This window comes from Prionailurus bengalensis, chromosome A2 (genome assembly GCF_016509475.1).
Source record: "Prionailurus bengalensis isolate Pbe53 chromosome A2, Fcat_Pben_1.1_paternal_pri, whole genome shotgun sequence".
Lineage (NCBI taxonomy): Eukaryota > Metazoa > Chordata > Mammalia > Carnivora > Felidae > Prionailurus > Prionailurus bengalensis.
In genome coordinates, this window is record NC_057348.1 from 105,005,618 (window position 1) to 105,028,064 (window position 22,447).

A 22,447-nucleotide genomic window follows, 5' to 3' on the forward strand; every position below is an offset into this window, starting at 1 on the left:
TATTTAAGGACATTGATTTTAAGTTAATTATCTTTGGTTTCCTAGCCCTAGCCCAGTGAGTGCTGGGACAAGGGTGCTGAATAGATGTTTGCAGTAGCCACGATGCTTCCCTCCCCTCTCTAACACATGCACCCATCATTTATTTATTTTTTATTAATTAATTAATTTTTAAATTTACATCCAAGTTAGTTAGCATATAGTGTAACAATGATTGCAGGAATAAATTCCTTAATGCCCCTTACCCATTTAGCCCATTCCCCCTCCCACAACCCCTCAAGCAACACTCTGTTTGTTTTCTGTATTTAAGAGTTTCTTATGTTTTGTCCTCCTCCCTGTTTTTATATTATTTTTTCTTCCCTTCCCTTATGTTCATGTGTTTTGTATCTTAAATTCCTCAGATGAGTGAAGTCATACAATATTTGTCTTTCTCTGACTAATTTCGTTTAGCATAATACTCTCTAGTCCCATCCATGTAGTTGCAAATGGCAAGATTTCATTCTTTGTGATTGCCGAGTAATACTCCATTGTATACGTATACCACATCTTCTTTATCCATTCATCCATCGATGGACGACATTTGGGCTTTTTCCATACTTTGGCTATTCTCAATAGCACTGCTATAAACATTGGGGTGCATGTGCCCATTCGAAACAGCACACTTGTATCCCTTGGATAAATACCTAGTAGTTCAATTGCTGGGTTGTAACATAGTTCTATTTTTAATTTTTTGAGGAACCTGCATACTGTTTTCCAGAGTGGTTGCACCAGTTTGCATTCCCACCTGCAGTGCAAAAGAGATCCTCTTTCTCTGCATCCTCACCAACATCTATTGTTGCCTGAGTTGTTCATGTTAGCCATTCTGACAGGTGTGAGGTGGTATCTCATTGTAGTTTTGATTTGTATTTCCCTGATGATGAGTGATATTGAGCATGTTTTCATGTGTCTGTTAGCCATCTGGATGTCTTCTTTGGAGATGTGTCTATTCATGTCTTTTACCCATGTCTTCACTAGATTATTTGTTTTTTGATGCACCCGTCATTTCTGAGTTTGTTTCTTGTTTCATAAATCTTTCAGAAATTACATTGGCCTGGAGAAAATATATTCAATATCCCATTGTTATAGTGGTAAACCTCAGCATTGGTAGGTCTGTTGCAGATTCCTACATGTGAAAACACTCTTCACCTAATGTACCTTGACTCCCAGAAAGGCAACAGAAGCAGAGATGTCACACACAAAGAGTTTGGAGTATCGCACACAAGACCTCAACTCCAAATGGAAGAAAAAGTCCTGCAACCACCACAATCTGAAATGAAAGTCAACATATGGGAAATAAAGCCTCCTGATTTCAGTTACAAACTGTATACATCTTTGAGATTTCCAGAAAAACCATCAAGGATTATTAAGGAAAAACAAGGGAGGGAAAAAAAAGTTAATTTCCCAGAAACAATGCTTCACCTGCCCAGCATAAGGAATCATCCCAAGAAGGCCATATCTCCAGAGTTTATAACTACATTCCCACATATGGATTCAAATGAAGTGAAGTTAATGTTTGTGAAGAGTGGAAAGTTTCCAAATGGTGTATACCTCAATCCAAAACCACACGACTTTCGACAGGTACAAAAAGCATTTGAATCAAGAAAACAAAACAGATAAGGAGAAATACATATTATTTTTTACTCATTTCTTAATTATGACTACTATTACATGAGCAAAAAGGTATGTACATATAATATGTGTAAGTCTGCATCTTGATTTCCCAAGAAACAATACAATTCAAATTCAGCAATAAGTGACAGAAGATAGAGGTAAGACCCTGGTTAATGTTTCTGATGTGGTTTTATCTATCATGTAGATGGCCTTTCTTAGTTTTGAGAATAGTTCGGGCTTAGATGTGATTGGAGAACAGATCTCAATTGCCATTTTACAATCTAGAAGTAATAGAATCAATTCATGGAATGAATGGATGAATAAATAAAAATTGACAAAGGCGGTATCACATTACTTTCATTAATCTTTCCAGTGCTTAATAATCTAAATAATATGTGGGCAAGAATTAGATTCATAATTAAAATGATGGCGGGGAACATATATTTAAGGAGATTCAAATGATTCAAAATGTTGTTCCTCTAGAATATGAATATATTTTATCCTTAGGTCTATAATTTAACACATAAATGTGACTCTTGCTTAGTAATGAGAGAAGCAATAAGACTGATAAAACAAACAAGAAAAATAGCTACAAAAAAGAATAAATTTATTCCAGTGGAAAACATAAGAAAATATAACTTGCCCTCTGGGATCAGTTTATCTATCCTTGCTCTCTTACTGTCTAATAATTTTGGACAAGTTATTAAGCCTCTTATTTATAACATGGGATAACAATACTTCATATTATATGGCTCTTTTAAGTAATGAAGGAGACAATTATACATAAAGTGCTTACAACAGGGTCTTCGAGGTCTGTTGAGGCATTCAATGAATGTTAACTGTTAGGAGCTCTTAGGATAAAAGCTAGAAGATCAAGAAGCCTTGATGTATAACCTTCTTTACTCATTTAAAGCATGTACATCTTTCTATTTGCAGTAAATGGAGTATATTACTTTTGGAAATGAGAGGAAGTCAGTTAAATCGCAAATGTCATTGCTTTATTCAAAAATTTTACTAGTTACGGTTGCAATTATAAGACATGAATAAGTAAAGTTCAAGGAATGGAGACATTCTGATTTTCGCTGAATTAATTTGTTTTTATGAAAAAGTGAATTGGAGACAGTGCAATATAAACTGTGCAACCACCAGATGTCAGTATAATGTTTTTTAAACTAAGTGCTTCAATTGTATTTGACTGAAGAGTGAAAATCTTGTATCAGGATTTCTGTTGAGACTGAATATTTTCCTATTTGCCTGGGGCAGAAACTAGAGTCATTCACTAGGATGACTCTAACTTCTGCTTGATCTCATCTTTTTATGCCACAATGATTCAGCTTTCAAACAGAGACGTTTGTGGTATTTTATTTAATTTTAGCTTCTGGAAGTATACAGATGCTATTTCAGATCATATTAGTTCATTTAAACTGTCTTTAAAAAGTACTTTGTGGTATAGTTTGCTGAAAACAACCAGTAATTACTCTATTCCAGTCTCAGCAAATTCTTTTAGCTTTGTTAAATATTACGTCCTTGAAATAAACTTAGCTCCAGAAATAAAACATGTAACCTTACTGGCATTTAAGATTAAATGCAAATTTCGATTAGATTCCTTTAATTTCATGCTGTTTAAAATGTTATTTCTGATTTATTCACATGAGGATATTTGAAGTACTCTGTTCTACTATAAAATGAATTGGTTATACAGTATCTTGAATTGGATTATTTCAGATGTTCATACACAAGTTTTAAATGCTATAACAAAATCATCAAAATTGCATTTTACCAGTGAAATAATTAATGCTTGTAAAAATCACATTCCAAATGTAATGTTAGTAATAAACAGTATTTATGTTTAATCTTCTCTTTACATATCTAGTATCAACATAATTTACCAAACTTTGTGACAACTTTTGAAAGGGACCCTTTTGGATTAAAATTTAAGTCCAGACACTTAAGTACAGGTAAGTCATTATCATGAAGTTATGAACACAGCAAAAAACAAACTTTCTGCGTTATATCTTAATACTAAATCTTGTAAAAACATATCACTAAAATGGTGTTTTTTAACCTATCACCTTTAATAATATGGTAATTTTTTTAAATGCCCACTTAATTAATGGAAACAATGCACTTACTTTGTTATCTACAACTTTTAATATGCTGTTGAAGATTGAGTTTTTAAGTCAAAGTGTTTTGTATAGAGAACCAATAGAGTAAGTGCTTCGGAGTATAGACCAAGAAGCAAGCTGCATAGCTTTGAATCTTGTCTTCACTATCCCCAAGTTACCTAAACTGTCTATTTATTGGTTTACCCATCTATAAATGGGAATGGCAATAACTGAATCTCTATCATGGAATTATTGTGAGCATTAAATCTATCATACATATTTCGATCATATATAATGTTTACATAGCACATGTTGTCGTGTACATGGTAAATACATACAAACACACACTTTATTACTGTGGTGCCATGTGAATAGTGCTTGTCTAGAGTTAACTTGTATTATACAGTGTTACGTATTTGGACAAGAGTGATAATACATGCATGCTATATTTACATACTGTAGTTATATATCAGTTAAAAAAAACAATATGATCTTAATGGTGGTTGTCTGTGAGTAATGGGAACATGGTTGAATTTTATTTTCTTCTTTTAAAAATTGGAATCAAGTATTTAAACAAAAATTTTTAATATTTATTTATTTTTGAGAGAGAGAGAGACAGAGCATGAGCAGGGGAGGAGCAGAGAGAGAGAGAGAGAGAGAGACATAATCTGAAGCAGGCTCCAGGCTCCAAGCTGTCAGCACAGAGCCCGACATGGGGCTAGAACTCATGAACCGTGAGATCATGACCTGAGCCGAAGTCAGACGCTTAATGACTGAGACACCCAGGCACCCCTAGAATCAAGTAGTTTTACAATTATGAAGTTAAGATAATTTATTTCTAAATGACGTACATGTTTTAGCATAGATTATATCGATAAAAGTCTTGTCTGTGTGTATAATTAAAATGGGACACGTCAACTTTTCTTACTATATATATAAGTCACTATGGAAAAAAATGCCAAGGAAACTTTATAAGACCCAGACTCTGATATCAAGAAATTTGTAAGCAAAATTTAAGGTAGAATGCAAAATATGCCATTGAAATCACAAAGCACTACTGAGAAGTTTAAAAAGAGATTTCCAGGGAAATAAAAGGTGGGATTAGAATTAGAGTTTGAAGAACATTAATTCCTGTAGAAATGGTGGGCAGGATAAGCAACATTTTATTTAGATCTGCATTATAAATTGTCCATCAATTTGTCACTCCTAGGCCCTGATTTCCTACTATATTCTGAGAGATATGAACAAAGACCTATGTAATTGTTATGTTTCTCATTTGTCTCCATATCTTTAGTACGTGGGTGTCAGTCGCTGAAAGATGATAAACAGAAGAACAATATAGAAAGATTTATCACTTACAAGCCTCATGAATGCACCTGGGACCCACAGCTAATTTTACCAAAAGCCCCATGGCCCATTCAATCAGCTTCATACATGGTGAGCGTGACTCTTTTTTTTTAATGTTTATTTATTTTTGAGACAGAGAGAGACAGAGCATGAACGGGGGAGGGTCAGAGAGAGAGGGAGACACAGAATCTGAAGCAGGCTCCAGGCTCTGAGCTGTCAGCACAGAGCCCGGTGTGGGGCTTGTACTCAGGAGCCGTGAGATCATGACGTGAGCCGAAGTCGGACACTCAACTGACTGAGCCACCCAGGCGCCCCATAAGCATGACTCTTTTTCTACAGCTGTTGGGAAATGTCTCCAACACTGTTATTAATGATTGCCTTGATGTAAGAATTTTTAATTTATTGTTAGCGTATATAGTGAAAGATATTCTTGTTTTGTAAAGTAAAGCAGAACTATCTCTGCTTTTTCTTAAAAAGCAAACAGGGAAATATCTAGAATTTTGGATTTATTTTCTTCGTACAAAGATAGTTGGTAGGGTGGATTGAGGCCTGCACATTGTGAAGAATTTTCCCCAAGTTTACTCCCACCTCATTTGGAGCAGCCCATTGAGTGAATTGCACTCAAGTAAGAAGGCCTGACAAGAAGACTTTGTCATACAGTCATTGCAAGATGTTGAGAAAACAAACGTTTACCGGGGCTCAAATTCCACCCTGGACAAGTAAGGCTGCTTTGTATCCCTGTACAACCAAAAACAGCAAGATGTGCATGTGGCACACAGAGCAAGCTTTTAAAGCAAAGATCATTACATAGCAATTTTAAAAAGATAAACAATTAAAGTCAGTACATGTTTGTTTTCACTAACTTCCTTTGTGTAATCTTCCTTAAGAGACACAGAAGGCAACGAGATGTGTACAGTGCATTTATGGATCGTGTGGAAGAGAAGTTTACCCAAACATGCAAGAACAGGTGGGCAAACACTTCAAGCTTTGTTGCTGAACACTTACATTAACTTGTTAGAGTTGCTGCTCAAATGATCCTTTCAATAATACGTTCTTTATCCCATAGAAGCTCTATCACAAGAACTATAAATGAAATATTTGCATGATTATTAAACCATTTTAAGTGGAGTCTGAAAGAATCCAATTCCTTGATCCAAGATGAATTATTATTTCTCCTAGGTTCAGTGGAATCCTGGAAAACTGTCAGTGACTGTGTCTGTCCCTATCCCTTCAGGCTTTATTATTCTAGATCATTTCTGCCCACATGCCAATAGTTACAATCTGCACCTCCTTGCCCAAGGCTCTCCCTGGCTGCCGTCAGAAGTGCTGGGGGTTAATATCTCCCAGCTGCAGCCCTCAGGTAATAGTGGAGGCGATTGTTTTATGCTGCTCCCCAGCGTCCTCCAGGTGGCTAACCTCCAGTTGTTCCGTAGCTACTTCACTCTGTTGGCTTCCTTCCTATCTCACTGACCCACGTGCTTACCTTGCCACCATTTTACCTTCATCTGGAGACCACCTCTGGTAGGACCAGAGTTTTGGCTAAGCGTCTGCTTCTGGGGACACCTAAATCATGACACCCTAAGGCAGTAGTGTAATGATCTTAGAAGGCAGAAAGCCTGGCTTTGAATCCCAGCCTGACTACATGATCTTGGACCGATTATGCAACCACACTCAACCTCAGTTCTTCACCTGTAAAATTTGAATAATATATGCTGTCCCAGATGCAGACAAGGGGGTGGTCACCTTATAGCTGACTCACCTTATAGCTTCCCTTACCTCTCTTTATTAGCTTGTAAATATCATCTATGGGAAAGAGGTGGGAGGGCAGATTAATAGACTGAATAGAGTTTGGGTTTGAGATTTGGTAAAAAATGGACTCAAATTCTAACCAAATCACCTATAAATATAATCTTGGATGATTTGCTTAAGTTTTCTGAATCAATCTTTCTTAGGTTTTAGGAGAATTAAGTGAAATAGTATATATAAACTACTGGTAAAGACCCTCATATCTTTTGGATTCACTTATTATTGATTATTATTGTTAATGATAATATAGAGATAGGGCTTTGCACAACCATAGAAAAATTACTTAATTGTCTATGTCTCAGTTTTCTCATATGTAAAATGACAATACTAAAAGCACAAATTTCATAAAGTTGTTGAAAAGTCAAAACTTTGTAAAACACATGGAACATGGCAATGACACTGAGTGATTACTATGTTAAGCATTTGATTAATAAAAATTAAAAAAACTATGCATCTTGCCTGTGTAAAACAAGTTTCCAGGAACTAGTCAAGAGTTGACTGAAAATTAAGAGAGGAAAAGGGAGTTGTGGGTGGGAAGGAGAGAGAGAGAGAGAGAGAGAGAGAGAGAGAGAAAGGCTCTTTAGTAAGATAAACCTATGGACTTTTGTATATGCAAGGAACCCAGAGAATGAACAGTCAGCAGACAGCTATCTCTAAGAGGAACAGATTACAGATGAATATATAAAGAGACCAGTGTCCAGAAAAGTGTGTTCAAATGGACAAGACTTTATTTTATGTTTGCACGTGGTAGATATGAGATCACTCCACGAATGATGTAAGATGTGGACTTATTCTTACAAAGTTTACAAAGTGGTTGTTTCAAATTGCAAAGATCCTGCTGTGCATGAGTGTAGACCACCGTGGCAATAGCAGGGTCTTGTCCTCTATAGATGATTTTTTACTTGAGCTTAGTAATTAGGGGCCCCATGCTAACTGCTGTCTTAGTCAAATACAGGCTCCACTTACAAAGGAAATGACAGGGCAGTCCATCACCACGTTACTTAAATCAGTTTCAGAAAATCATAGACTCCTGCTAACTGCATCATTATAAACTAAGTGGCTTCATTCTTCACAAGAATTTCACCCTTCCTAGCTGCCACTGGGAAGCATCTTCTCTTAACTTGAAGAGCAAATCTACCTCGATATCCCACAGGTTTCTCAAAATTAAAGAAAATAATAATCTGAAATTATAGTCCCCTCTTATTTTTTTTTATATACTTAGCATATTGAACCTTGTGATGGTTCAAACAAATGACTTTATTTTTCTCAAACATGACTTTCAAATGTGCTGTGTTGGGTCTTTATCTCTTCACCTTGAGAGCATCTTTGGCAGATCCTATAGATTTTCAATCATTTTATTTGTACCAGGAATGTGTTTTCTGTAATTCCAGCTCACATTAAGCCATGAAAAAGCTCAGGCTATAATAAAAGGTATATGCGATTCCTGCAGTACCTGGGTGGCCCATTTGGTTAAGTGTCTGGCTCTTGATTTCAGCTCAGGTCATGAATTCACAGTTTGTGTAACTGAGCCCCACATCAGGCTCTGTGCTGATAGCACAGAGTCTGCTTGGGATTCTCTCTCTTTGCCCCTTCCCTGCTCTCTCTCTCTCTCTCAAAATAAATAAATAAACATTAAAAAAAGGTATATATGATTTCTTAACCTCATACCATGCATAAAGAAATCAATTCATATGGATTATAGATCCAAATGTGAAAGGAAAAAAATAATGCTTCTAAAATAAATTTTGGGAAAATAAGTGATATCTTAAACAGGACCAAAAAAAGGGGGTGGGGAGTTATCCATAAAGAAAAAACTTATGAAATGCTCAACTTAAGCATTAAAACTCTAAACTTTCATTCATCAAATGACACGAATAGAAATGAAAGGCAGCTATAGAACTCATGCAAATAAATATGAAATAGACAAGCAGTTCAAGAGAAAATAGTAGGGGGTTCACAGAAGAGGATATCTAAATGACTAGACTTATGAAGATGTGCTCATCTTCCTAAGTCTCAGGGAAATGCAGTCAGAAAACACAATGGAATACTATTGTACACCTGCCAGAGTAACTAAAATGAAAAAGAGAGAGAAGATGAAGCATTGGTAAAGGTATGAAGTGACTAAAATTCCTCTATAGTGCTTGAGGGAGTGTAAATTGGGACTGGTACTTTGGAAAACTATTTGGCAATATATTCTAAAGTTGAATGTGTGTATAACATATGACACGACATTTCATTCTTAGTGTATTTATCTAAAACATATGCACAGTATATATGCATGTACTTTTAGATATGTACAGGAATATTCATAGCAAAATTATTTGTTATAATCTTCAAACTAGAAACAAGCCTAATGCCAATAAATAGTAGAATGGTTGAAGTGTGGTATATTTACACAAAGGATTACCAAACAGCAAAGAAAATGAACAGAGTGTTACTATTTGCATCTACATGGATGAGTTTCACAAACATACTGATGAGTAAAAAAAAAAAAAAAAAAAAAAGATAGGGGCGCCTGGGTGGCGTAGTCGGTTGAGCGTCCGACTTCAGCCAGGTCATGATCTCGCTGTCCGTGAGTTCGAGTCCCGCGTCAGGCTCTGGGCTGATGGCTCAGAGCCTGGAGCCTGTTTCCGATTCTGTGTCTCCCTCTCTCTCTGCCCCTCCCCCGTTCATGTTCTGTCTCTCTCTGTCCCAAAAATAAATAAACGTTGAAAAAAAAATTAAAAAAAAAAGATAGATGCATTATATACCATATATAGTTATTCCATTTTGTAGGAAAAAAAAAACACTTGCCTATGTGTAAGAAATCAAGAAGTTGATTTCCTTTGACTCAAAGGGACGGAGTGCAATGAGGAGTTTCTGGGCCCTGGAAATGTAACAATTCCTGACCCAGGTGGTGGTAATGTAGACGTATTCCATTTGTGATATTTCACAGAAATACACACTTAATATGCATACACTATGCCGCATAATATAAAACTTTAATAAAAAGTTAACAAGGGGAAGTTTTCTTCTAATTGCCTTAAATTTCACAAATAAATAAATAATAAGGCCTCATCTGTTCTAGATTAAAACTTTAATCTCACAACTAGTTTGTTCTCTTCACCTCAACCAAAGCCTACCCTGTGGCTCAGGGCTTTACAGTGATGAAAGGAACATCATCTCCTTTTTCTCTTTCTACACTTCTCCCATCGCACACCATTGCCTCCTGGTCTGCCTTTTATCTGCAAGGTGTTGGTGCCCAAAGGAGAAGTGGGAAAGGCAAAGGTAGCAACTGGGACAAAAACCTCAGGTAGGAGAGACAGTTGTAAGCAGACAGTGACATTGCCTGTATGGCAGATGTCCACACAGTTACTTGCTTGTGGAGCCCATTTTGGGCATGCGTCTTTGTCCTACACAGGAACCTCATTCTGTACAGTCCTTTGATAGGGACTAAACTTCAGCATCTCACTATCAGCAGTCCACCCCACTACTTCTTACAGGTAGACCCACGTCCTGTCCAGACAGCCTTCTTGGTAGGGCTACCCACAAGATGGCTGGAGCCTAGCTTTCTCATGAGTCTTATGTGTTCAGGGAACACTCCATACAGCCCACCAAATGGGAGCATGTGGATGGCCCCCTATTTTCCTTTCTCCTTTCCCTGACACTGTGAGTCACCCTTCTTCTTTTAATCTCTAGGTAAGAAGTAGGCACCCTTCTCTATGATCAAATGCATACCTTCTGAAACCTCCTGGGGCTATAGACGAAACTACCCCTCCTCCAGGAACTCCCATACTGCCTTCTGCTGAAGGACACCGCAGTGGTGTCTGCATTTTCTGAAGCTCAGCAAGAAGCCACCCATACATACCTGCAGGCTTCCTCCTCTTATAGGCAACCACCATCTCTATTCGCCATAAATGGTAATGCTGAGAATTTCTGAATTGGATTTGCAGGGTTCACCATCTTTCCTTTCTCACAGGAATAAGAATGTGTACTCTACAATGCTTCCCCCCAAGGATAATGGTGCCTAATTAAAGAAAAAAAAACATACATTTAGAGTTTTAATCATTTATTTACTTAATGAGGATGAAGTAGAAACTGACAGTATGAGACAAGGAAAATATACCTTTTAAAAAGTCCTGTGGGAATATGTCTTCTAGCGGCTTGTTTCCTTGTGTTTTCAGCTTTGGGGATTTTGTCTCATTTCAAGACAACAGGAAAGATACCATTTCTACCTGATTAACACTTGTGTTCCTTGCCTCACTGAGCTCCTACCCTTCTTGTCTGAGAAGCCTTGGGCACACTCTTCTCAAACTCCTCACATGTCTTCCGCCATTTTCTGGGAATCTTCCTGTCAATATTTTTCCTCTAGCCCTTCCTTCCCACCTGTTTTATTTCAATACCCCATCCATTCAGAGGCAAACAGCACCCAGAGCATATATCTAGCATAGCTTTTATTACATGCTTGTGGGTGATGTAGTGCTCTTTTCCCCAACGAGGTAATAAACAACTTCAGAGCCAGGCTTTTGCCTGATTTTATTTTGTAGGTGAGTACCTGGAGTGTGGTACTTAAAAAGCTTTGCTTAATGAGAGAATAGAAGACAGTGGTTGAGGTTCATTGTGAAGCATTGATACAGATTACCGGAAATTGGAGATAAAATTGTTCATTCTAACGCCCCTCAGTTTCACCCTAAAGCTGCTGATGGAAGGGAGATATTTAACTGTGATACATGGTGTATTTAGGAGTCCCTGACTTTTGCATTGTTTAGTCGTCTTTTACAAATCAAACTCAGCAATGTGCAATCACTTTCATAGGCACAGCACTCAGTTCCCTCCAGAGAACATGGTGATTACTTAGGTATCTTTATCGTCCTCATTATCATTCTAATTTTGTGAACTAGGAAACCAAAGTCCTCATTAGGAATGGAATATTCGCAGCACTTATTCACCATGATGCTCTAAAACACAATGAGTTTCAGATCACAGTGGCATATGCATACTTTCTGATAAATAACCAAAAATAAACTTATATGACCAACATGGTGTAGTTCTCATTCCTGATCAGAGTTGTGATCATGCTCAAAGATTCCTATTGTTATCATGCTGTTCTGAGCTTGGTTTCAGATGAAGGGCTTTATAATAAGACAAGAGGACTGAACACACCATGCACGGCATTTGCAGTCAAGTTTCTGGTCCTGGGAGTGTCATACCTGGTAAACTTCACCCATTTGTAGAAGCTGATTCAGGAAATTCTGGTCTCACACTAGAGCTTCCTGAAATCTTTCCTGAATGAGGGAGATTCACCTTCTGTGTGTTTCCTTTTGAGACCATCAATGGATTTTGATATCATGCTGGATTCTACAGAAATAGGCACTCTCCCAAAGTCATAAGAAAGTTCTAAATCTACAAGTTTTTCAAACTGAAGTTGCTTAACTTGAAATTGCTTTGTTTCAACATAGATAAGAATACTGTTATCAGACTTGTGATTTGTGCAGGTAAGATCTTGCACCTATGAGTGAAAAGTTGATAAAACTTAGATCTTCTGTTAATGCCCAGAGTTAAAGAGATGCTCTAGTCTTGGGTTAAGCTAGGAAGAGACAGGCAAATAAGAATAATCCCTACTAAATTTGACCACCAAGCTTCTCTAAGGCAGACACTGTAAATTTTATTTGTATCCTTCACAGTAATAAGAATTCCCTATACATAGCATATATTTTCTTAAAAGATGAATATTATATATTTTGTGGGGATACAGTTGGTTAAAGGTAAAAATTTTTAACCTAAAAAAATAGGGAAAATGTAGCAATAAGAATTGAAATAGTTCACATAAATTGGGTACTTTTCTAGTGGGATATTACCCAAAGAAAAAAATTGAAGATAAATTTGTGCCATGGCATTTTTTTTCTAAAGTTTAAATTGTTTCCAGAAGTACATTTTATTTTCAGAAATCTTGAGATGGCAGATGGCCTGTAATGGCAATTATTTCTTAAAAAAAAACACAAAAACTCAAGAATTATACGTAGAAACTTTGTGTCCATTTTTACAAAGTAGCATCGGCTAACACAATAAAAATTTACTTTGCATATTTATGGCATATTGAATGACAATCTGAATCTTTATTTTTCAGTTTTTTCAATATATATTTGAAGTTTATTTCCAAATGAGAAAAAAACATGTCCTTCTTGAAGATCATCAGGCTTGGGGAATTTATAGTTCTGGGAGCGGGGGGGAGACTTTCTTTTAACATATTAAAATCATTTTCTAAAATTTTGTTTAAAAGTTCTGTGGGAAAGAAAAAAAATGATCTGAAATTTCTTTGTTTCTGATCAAGATTTGATAGTTTTCATTTTAAATAAAAAATGAAAAGGGTAGAACCTCATGCCACTCACATTTTTATCAAATGAATTGCCCTGTCTCCTTTCCAATTTCACTGTGGAAACTGATTGGAATGAAGTCAAATATGGATTTAATAGCTCTGTTTACATAAGCAACATTAAGTGGAAAGATGAGGCAATGAGTTACATCATTTCCCCAAGGATGTTCTGAATAATTCAAGTTCCCTGGAATTGTAGTAGGTAACCTATGAAAAGAAAATGTATTCTTGGGGCGCCTGGGTGGCGCAGTCGGTTAAGCGTCCGACTTCAGCCAGGTCACGATCTCGCGGTCCGGGAGTTCGAGCCCCGCGTCAGGCTCTGGGCTGATGGCTCAGAGCCTGGAGCCTGTTTCCGATTCTGTGTCTCCCTCTCTCTCTGCCCCTCCCCCGTTCATGCTCTGTCTCTCTCTGTCCCAAAAATAAATAAACATTGAAAAAAAAAATTAAAAAAAAAAAAAAGAAAATGTATTCTTTAGAAAAATAGATGTAGCAGATACTGGATTAAATACATCAAGCAGGTGAATTTACTCAGGACATGTGAGTAGAAAGGTGAAAATGCTCTTGGATTCATTTCTTGGCCCCAATCTCTTTCTTATTTATATGCACCCTTGGTGATCCCATCCATGCTTGTGACTTTAAATGTCACCCACATGCCTAATACTTCCTAATGTATATCCCTAGCCCTGGCATCTCTCTCCTCAACTCCAGACAGACTACTCGACATCTCCCCAAGATATCTAATAGTCCTCCCAATCTTACCATTGTTAGAACTGAGCCCTGCTTTTCTTGCTCAATTCCCTTACAGTCTTGCCTAACTCATTAAAGAGCAACTCCATTCTCCCACTTGCAAGGGAAAAAATAAAAATAAAAATAAAACAGTCTCTCTCCCCCGGTCTCTAGCCTGTATTTCACACCATGTATCAACAAATCCCATCCTTTATACTTCCCATTATACTATGACCTCAACTCTTCTGCGCCATCTCTAGTAAATACATGGTCAAGATCCCCACTATCCTTTGTCTAAATTATTGTAATATTCTCCTGTCTGAGAGTATCCTGGAGGCCCACCCTTACCTTAGTATATTCTCAACAGAATAGTGGAGTTGTATGACTCTTATGCAATTCCTGATATGTCTTTTTTCTGCTTAAAACCCTCCAGTCTCTTTTACATCTTAAACCAAAGTTCTTTCAATATCCTACATGGTCTTTTGCTATCTTGTCCTGGTTGCTTGACTGAGCTTACCCACTACTGTCTTCATTTACCCTTCTCCAGCCATTAGGGTCTCCCTACTAACAGGAAAGATGAGGATTTTGTCAGTGATCACTGCTGTGGCCCTGTGCCAAGTATAGTATCTGCTGTATAGCAGATGCCCATTAAAACTGTGTTGAATGAATGACTTCACTGGAATAATCTGAAAGCTGAATAAGGCATGGATGACCTAGTTGTTGATTCCCACTCATAGAAGCCAATGAAGCTAAAGGTATTCACCAGGAGCTGAAGAGTGCTGAAGTATGCATACGTTCTATTTACCTTTTCTCTTCTAGCTTACAGTACGTGAAAAATAACTTTGATTTCTAAATTAATATCTTTGTGGAGTAGTATGTGCTTACATTGCTTTGTTATCTGTCAAGAATGTTGAAATTGTAAGATTCCTGTTCCTTGTACTTGAAATGGAAATACCATCCCTTGAGGTAAGAAATGAAGCTTTTAGGGAAAATGCATGCACATAAATGATTGCGAAGTCTTTTCATCATAGCCAGAAAAACATAGGCTCAGCGTTAAGTCTTGCTGAGCACGTTAATGATTAAATGCTCAAAGATGCATGAGTGGTCTAATTAACATAAATCTCTATGATACTGGGTTTACATCCTTGCAGGCAAGGGATAAAGGTCACACCATAAATTCCTAGCTACATTTCTCTTTGCGAGTTGTTTGTGAATTCTGAGTTGTAAAGCGACTTTCAAAACAATGTTAAATTGTGTCATAGCTGAATTTTAAGAAAAACATTATGCAATTAATTCACAAGAGAAAGATTGTAAAAGCCAAACTAATTCAAAGATTTTAAGCATAATAAGAACTTTTTTTCTATCAAAGTATAATTTTCAGAAAGTTAAAAATGACTTTCAATCTCTTCTGAACCATATCTATTAAATCATTAGAGGTTTACTAATTCACTAATGAAGGTGTAAAGAAGATGACAAAGCTGGTTAAAAGATCATTATAAGATTCTGGGTACTTACACACATGTTTTAAAAATGTTGTAATAAGATTCCTAAGTAATTTACAAAACTGCATCCTTCAGGGCAATAAATTCATAATGTGTGGGGTTATGTTTTCTACCAGAGAAATCATTTGCACTCCTAGTGGAACTAAATCTACCAGTTAACGTGTATCTTCACAGAGGCCAGGACTTAGTTAATAGTAAAGAGTGACTCACACAAGGCTCTATTCTGTAGATCAGCACAATCCACTAGAGATAAAATACTAGCCACATAAGTAATTTAAAAATTTCCGGTAGGCACATTGAAAAAAAAGAAAAATGAAAAATACTAAAAAATTATTTTCAGTGTTTATTTTTGAGAGAGAGGGAGAGAGAGAAAGAGAGAGAGAGAGAGAGTAGGGGAGGGGCAGAGAGAGAGAGGGAGGCACAGAATTGGAAGCAGGATCCTGGCTCTGAGCTGTCAGCACAGAGCCCAACGAGGGGCTTGAACTCGGGAGCCGTGATATCATGACCTGAGCCAAAGTCAGATGCTTAATGGACTGAGCCACCCAGGCACCCCAAAAATATTTTTACTAATAAACTTTAGGTAACCTAATAAATGAAAAAAACTATTTATCAATTTAACACATAAATGACAAATTATTAATGAGATATTTTACATTCTTTTTTTCTAAGTCTTCAAAATTTGGTGTTCATTTTATACTTAGAGCGCATCACCTCTGACTAGCCATATTGTGAGCGCTCAGTAACCACACATGGCAGGTGGTTACCCTATTAGACAGGGTAGTTTTAGATTATTTAAATAATCATTGGACAGACTTGTTAAACAGTGCCCTAGGATCATGTTGAAAGGTTGTGCTATACTTCTTTAGCTTTATTTCCAAGTTTTACTTAACGTTTCCAACCAGGAATTCTAGTCTTTTTCACTGGCTCCCAGGACACTGAATGATAGCAAATAGAATTTTTCTATAGCACGACCTTATTTAGTATACTAAATGTGTCTTTAAAAGTTATTTTAAAGGCATTTTTGTTTATGATATATATCACGTTGCTTAAGCTTTTAGCTAATGAGTCTTTAAGTTTTAATTGACCTATTCTAACAAAATCTATCACAGCACAGAAAATTAAGCTGCATAGAGGATTATTCTGAGCCAACTACGTTAAATATCTTATATTAGTTACCTAATGTAAGTCTCACAAAAATTCTTTAACCTATTATTACCATTTTAGAGATGTGGAAGCTAGAAGAGAGTTTATGTAACTTGTTAAAGGCCACGCAGTTTTTAAGGAGGAACTGGAAATAAAACCCAGGCTTCCTAACTGCAAAGCCTGAACTATTAACCACTATGCTATACACAGGGATGACTTCAAAATTAATTATTTCAACCCATATTAATTAGATACTAAACACTTGCTAAGCAAATTAAAATTAAGGATACATCGTTTTTTCTTTACACACGCAAAAAGTTTTTTCCTGTTTTTCCAAAATGAGTAGGAAGAACCTATACAAAAAAACACACAAAGTTTCTGCAATTATAGGAACATACTATTTCTTTACTCTTTAAAAAATCATTTATGTTGTTTACCTGAAATTAATGTAACACTGCGTTAACTCTATGTCAATAAAAATAAATTTAAAATTAATAAGGGAAAGAAGTTGTTCATATTAAATTTTCTGTAGTGGAGTAAAATCCAATGCCTTTGTTGTCTCTCATTCCTACTTTATAGGTTTGGTTTGTAAATTGCTCTTATTTCATAGGAAGAAAGCATAAGGGGGTGATTCTGTTCTCATTATCACAGAATACAATTTGGAAGACCTTTTAAATTGAAATGGAAATAGAAAATTGAGATAGAACTGGAACTAGGGGAAAAGGGCCTTGCTTAATGATTTTTAAAGGCAAAGTTCTTGAGAAAATGTGGCCAACAGAAATAAAATGTGGCCTCGTAACAAGAGTTTGACATTTTTTTCTCTTTTTCTATTTTTTGGTTCAACTTGTATAAACTAGAAATTAGTACTGTTCCTTGAATCTGTGGTAGGAATTACCTATAAATTTCTACTTGTCTGGTGCTTTGTTAGACAGAAAGCTCCCAACTATTAATACAATATATTTAGTGGCTATTAATGTATTCAAGTTGCTTTTCCACCTTTTATTAATTTTGTCACATTACATTTTTATGTTGTTTGTCCATTTAACTTGGTTTTTCTAATGGGCTGTTAAATCGTTACTTACAGCACAATTTGATAAGTTTCAACATTTTTTTTTTATACCTTTAGTTATTTCACTTATTTCATTCTGTGTTTTGTTTGCTTCCATTTCCCAGATCACTTTTTTAAATGTATGTCTAGCTTACTGGTATTTAGGGGGGACAAAAACAGCTTTCAGTTTTGCAAATCATATCTTTGTCTCCCATGTCATTCAATGACATTATCTTTATTATCTTCATGATCTTCTTGTTTCATATTTTGTTGGTGTTTGTTTATTCTGTTAATCTTTTTCTATCTTCTTTATTTGAAGGCTTATATCATATATGTATACTCTTTGAAGTTTTAATTTTTTTTTCTTTTTTTTTTTTACTTTCTAAGTAGTGTTTTCAAAACCATACATTTACCTTTGTTCATCGCTGTGTTAGCTCTGAATTATCTCCTAGGATGAGAGGTACACATTCTGTAACAGTTCCTTATATTTTCTTAGATCCATTTGCTGTATTGGTCTGGTTTTTTTTTTTTTCCAAATACTTGTCTCTTCACAGGGAAAATTTGCTCAATAACTTAAATTTGATATATAGTTATTCATTTCATTCAAGATTCCTACGGAGGCAAAATACTATGCTTCTTTTCGAGAGTTGTGATTTTCCTTGGTAATTTGGCTGTTACGTTACTTAGCTTTCTCAGAGTGAGGAACAAAATATAAAGGTTTAAAATTCAGAAAAAATTTTAAAAATTAAAATCACATGAAAGGGATACATTCTTTCTAAGGGCCATGCAGATTATAGATTGAACTACCACTAGCCTTCCCAGATTTAATGTTAAATCTCATAATTTTCAACTACTATTTTAAATAATAAAAGGGAATTTTAAAATGAAAAATCATGTTCAATATACTAATTCTGTTTAAAAATCACTTATGTGGACATATAAAGATTAAAAATAAAGGGGTGCCTGGGTGGGTCAGTTGGTTCAGCGGCCGACTTCGGCTCAGGTCATGATCTCACGGTCCGTGAGTTCGAGCCCCGCGTGGGGCTCTGTGCTGACAGCTCAGAGCCTGGAGCCTGTTTCAGATTCTGTGTCTCCCTCTCTCTGACCCTCCCCCGTTCATGCTCTGTCTCTCTCTGTCTCAAAAATAAACAAACGTTTAAAAAAATTAAAAAAATATATATAAATAAAGTGATTATATCAGAATGGAACTTTTCTTTATATTTTTATGTATTATCTAAGTTTCCTTCAATTTTTATGTGTTACTTTAGCAAGTAGAAAAGAAACAATAAATGCTAATAAAGTAATTAAATGCTAATTAAAACCATGTTAAAATCTTTCCTCTGAAAACAAACTTGTACCACAGATTATCCTTTTGAGATTATTGTCAAGTGTGCCAATATATGTATATTTTAGGAATCAAAATTTTCTTGCTTGAGCCTGGCCTGCAAAACTGAGCATCTTTGTGTCTGGTAGATACTTACACACGGAATATCAAACTTTTTATTTTCAGAAGAAGGGTGGAACCAGACCAAAAGTTGAAGAAACTCTCTCAGCGCTTTGAAAATCTATATTTTTTAAAAAGAGTGCAAAAATCAATCCTATCTATCTGAAATAATTCTGTAAACCCTGTGATTTCAGGGAAGGGAAAAAATATCTAGAAGAGGAAGATAAACATGAAAATAGTACCAGCCAAATTGCTTAAGACAGACCCATGTGGCAGAAAATGTCATGGCAAGAGGCAGTCTGGCCAACTCTTCAGGAGCAAAGAGAGAGGGAGAGAGAGGCAGAGAGAGTGCAGAGCCTGGAGTGGGGCTCGAACCCATGACCTGTGAGATCATGACCTGAACCGAAGTTGGATGCCTACGGACTGAGCCACCCAGGCGCCCCAAGACAGTAATTTTCAAATGAGATAAATCTTTTTTACTTCCTTAAAAAATTTAGTGTATGTTAAGCAAAAATTGCAGGGTAAAACCAAAAGGCATTTGGTTCACATATGCATATTTATATGTATGTGTGTGCATGTGTGTATATATGTATTTATATGTATCCTTATAACAATGATGATGATGATATTGATGATGATATAGCTAACATGTAGTAGGCACTTACTTTGTGCTAAGTCCTATCCTAAACATGTTACATGGGTTGTTGACTCAACTAATCCTCAGAACTACCCTACCAGCTAGGGATTAGTATCTCCCCATTTTGAAAAACCACAAACAACTTACCTAAGACACATAGTAGGTGACAGAACTAAAAGTGATTTCAACAGTTTGTCTCCAGAATCTGCATCTCTTAAACTTTTCATTGAAATTCTCTAAACAGGTCCAGCCTGAAAAAGGACAGCAAACCATCCAGCCTGGTTAGTGTTGTCAAGCTCTCAGAATTCCAGGGATCCTAGATTTTCCTCTGAGCCATCCAGGAGCATGTGGAGAACTCTTGTGATTTTTGTAAAGACCTGGGCTCCTTTTCTTCTCCAACAATAGGTAGTTGGGTTCTACCTTGGAAGTCTCAATTTATACTTCTAGGGAATAAAACGGAAAGTCAATGAGTATAATACATTAAGTTCCTATTAGATAAAGAATAGCTTTGGGGGAAAATACTGGCACTTGTCTGATGAGAAGCATTTTATTGGAGACACAGTAATATTGATTTAATTCTGAGGTAGGTGGGAATATTAATAATTAAGAATTGAAAGCACTGAGGAAAAATGTTCTATATTTGAGTACATTTGCATGACAGTGGTGAGCAAGGGATGAGCCTGTTCACATTCTTAAAGTCAGACAATTGCATTAACAATCGATAAAGGCTCAAGTATAACCTGCTGCTTATATTTCTCTTTGTGAAGGTTTTGAGCAATCAAGTGACTATCCAAACAAAACAAAGCATTAAATGATGTCATTGTCAGGGTTATGTGGAGATTATCAAGCACTTATTTTAGAAAAAAGGGGCAGTGATTTCCAAGGCTAATTCAAACCAGATGCAATTTGAAAGTCTAAGTATTTTCCATTGAGCAAACTGTCTCTTTCAGGGAATTTCAGGGCAATGCAGAATCATTCAACTGTGCAGATATATGCTGCAGTTTTGCCTCATTCTGTACAATAAATGTGTTTTTTTAAACTTCTTTTCAAAGCAACTATTTTGCCAGTCGTACATATCCATTGCTGTGTATTTTACATGAAATGTAAATGCTATCCCAGAGCCAATAAGAATTAATGTTTACCAGGCACATTCTATATATGTTCTAGTTACTTGTCACGTACCTTGCAAGCACAATCTCATTTAACTTTCACAACAGTGTGCATATGGACTTCATATACATGTGTTCAGCATATATTCATTATCACCATTTTACAGATGGAGATGTTGAGGAGGTCACTGACTTTGGCCACGCTGTTTGTAAATGGAGCCTCTGGAAATCAAACCCAAGTGGTTTTTTTCCCCTTTTTTAATGCAAAGTCCATATTCCAAACCACTATACTCAGTGCCTCTAAGAGTTATAACCAGGGGAGGAAATGGCCTTCAAGTGTCTTTTCATCTCTAATTTTATCTGGAATATCAACTTTACTAAACTACCTCCTAGACTACTATAAAGTATTTCACGTATTTGATTGTCTATAAAATTTGACACACATGCACAAAAATGGCTTTTTATTCTTCTCTTTAAGTTGATGAATCTCTTTTCTGTGTTTTCTAGGATAGGACATAAAACTTAAAGCAAAGATAACTGTCATTTTTTTAATGACTGTAGAGGAACATTCAATCTTTTCACTGGTTGCAATACAAAGTAAAAATACTCAAATGTCAGAGTAGTTTCCTTTTATGGAGCTAGAACTTTAAACTTTAAAATTACCATTTCATCAAAAAACTTTAAAATTTTTCTTAACAGATGGACAGAGCACTTTCTGCAGAAAACATTCACTTTTATAGTCTCATAATCCCAAGAGGGAAAAGTGAAGGCTATGCAACTTGGTCATCCAAATGACACAAAAAACTTAACTTCCTGATGACCTACTGAAAGATGTGATCCTTTTCTAAAGAATGATCTTGGTTTACCTGATGTGACAAGTGAAAGAAGCCAGCTAGGTACCTGGTCATATTGGGAAGCCTGTGTGGCACAGACCTCCAGAGCTGTTGTCAGCCTTTCGACATTTTCCTTCAGATTTTAGTACTCATAATTTAAAATGTTTGAATTGTCATAAACTTCAAAATAGGTGTTACTGATTTTCAACTTGTATTTTAATATAGAAAATCCTCCCTAAAGCAAATGACGTGGGGGGGGGCCCTGGGCGGCTCAGTCGGTTAGGTGTCTGATTCTTGGTTTCGGCTCAGGTCATGATCTGTGGTTCGTGGGTTTGAGCCCCGCACCAGGCTCTGCACTGACAGTGTCAGTGTCTCCCTCTCTCCCTGCCCCTTCCCCACTCACTCTTTCTGTCTCTCTCTCAAAAATAAAAAAAAAATAAACTTAAAAAATAAATAAATACAATGACTTGGTTTAAACTGTGTGAATAACATTAACAATTTCATTCACTAATCTCCTTTTGGGTAATTGTTTTCTGTAGTGTGTTTTGGAAATTGCAAAAAAAAAAAAAATTCCAAACCAAGCCCAAGAAACCTTTCTCTTACTTTACAAGGTTACTTGATTATAATAAATATTCATTACTTCCCAGTTTAATTTGGGAGTTGCTCAGTGAGATGGAAAGCAAGATCTGTAGACAAACTCAGAGAGGAAGAAAACTCACCAATGGTTATTACCACACATAAGGAAAAG

General features: G+C 36.1%; 1 protein-coding gene across 1 annotated transcript; it reads left to right on the top strand.

Moving 5' to 3' along the window:
* Positions 1-1,161: 1,161 nt before the first annotated feature.
* LOC122488278 lies at positions 1,162-10,824 on the top strand. The gene is made up of 8 exons (XM_043589540.1): positions 1,162-1,614; positions 3,521-3,605; positions 5,047-5,189; positions 5,987-6,066; positions 6,374-6,506; positions 9,998-10,197; positions 10,306-10,420; positions 10,669-10,824. Exons 1-8 carry the CDS (start codon positions 1,186-1,188, stop codon positions 10,822-10,824), a joined length of 1,341 nt encoding a protein of 446 aa, XP_043445475.1. The 5' UTR covers positions 1,162-1,185.
* Positions 10,825-22,447: the final 11,623 nt, after the last annotated feature.

Coding starts and splice junctions, on each gene's coding strand:
- LOC122488278 (XM_043589540.1), top strand. CDS start 1,186: ATGTACCTTGACTCCCAGAAAGGCAACAGAAGCAGAGATGTCACACAC. Junction 1,615..3,520: donor AACCACACGACTTTCGACAG/GTACAAAAAGCA, acceptor TTACATATCTAG/TATCAACATAATTTACCAAA. Junction 10,198..10,305: donor AACTGGGACAAAAACCTCAG/GTAGGAGAGACA, acceptor TGTCCTACACAG/GAACCTCATTCTGTACAGTC.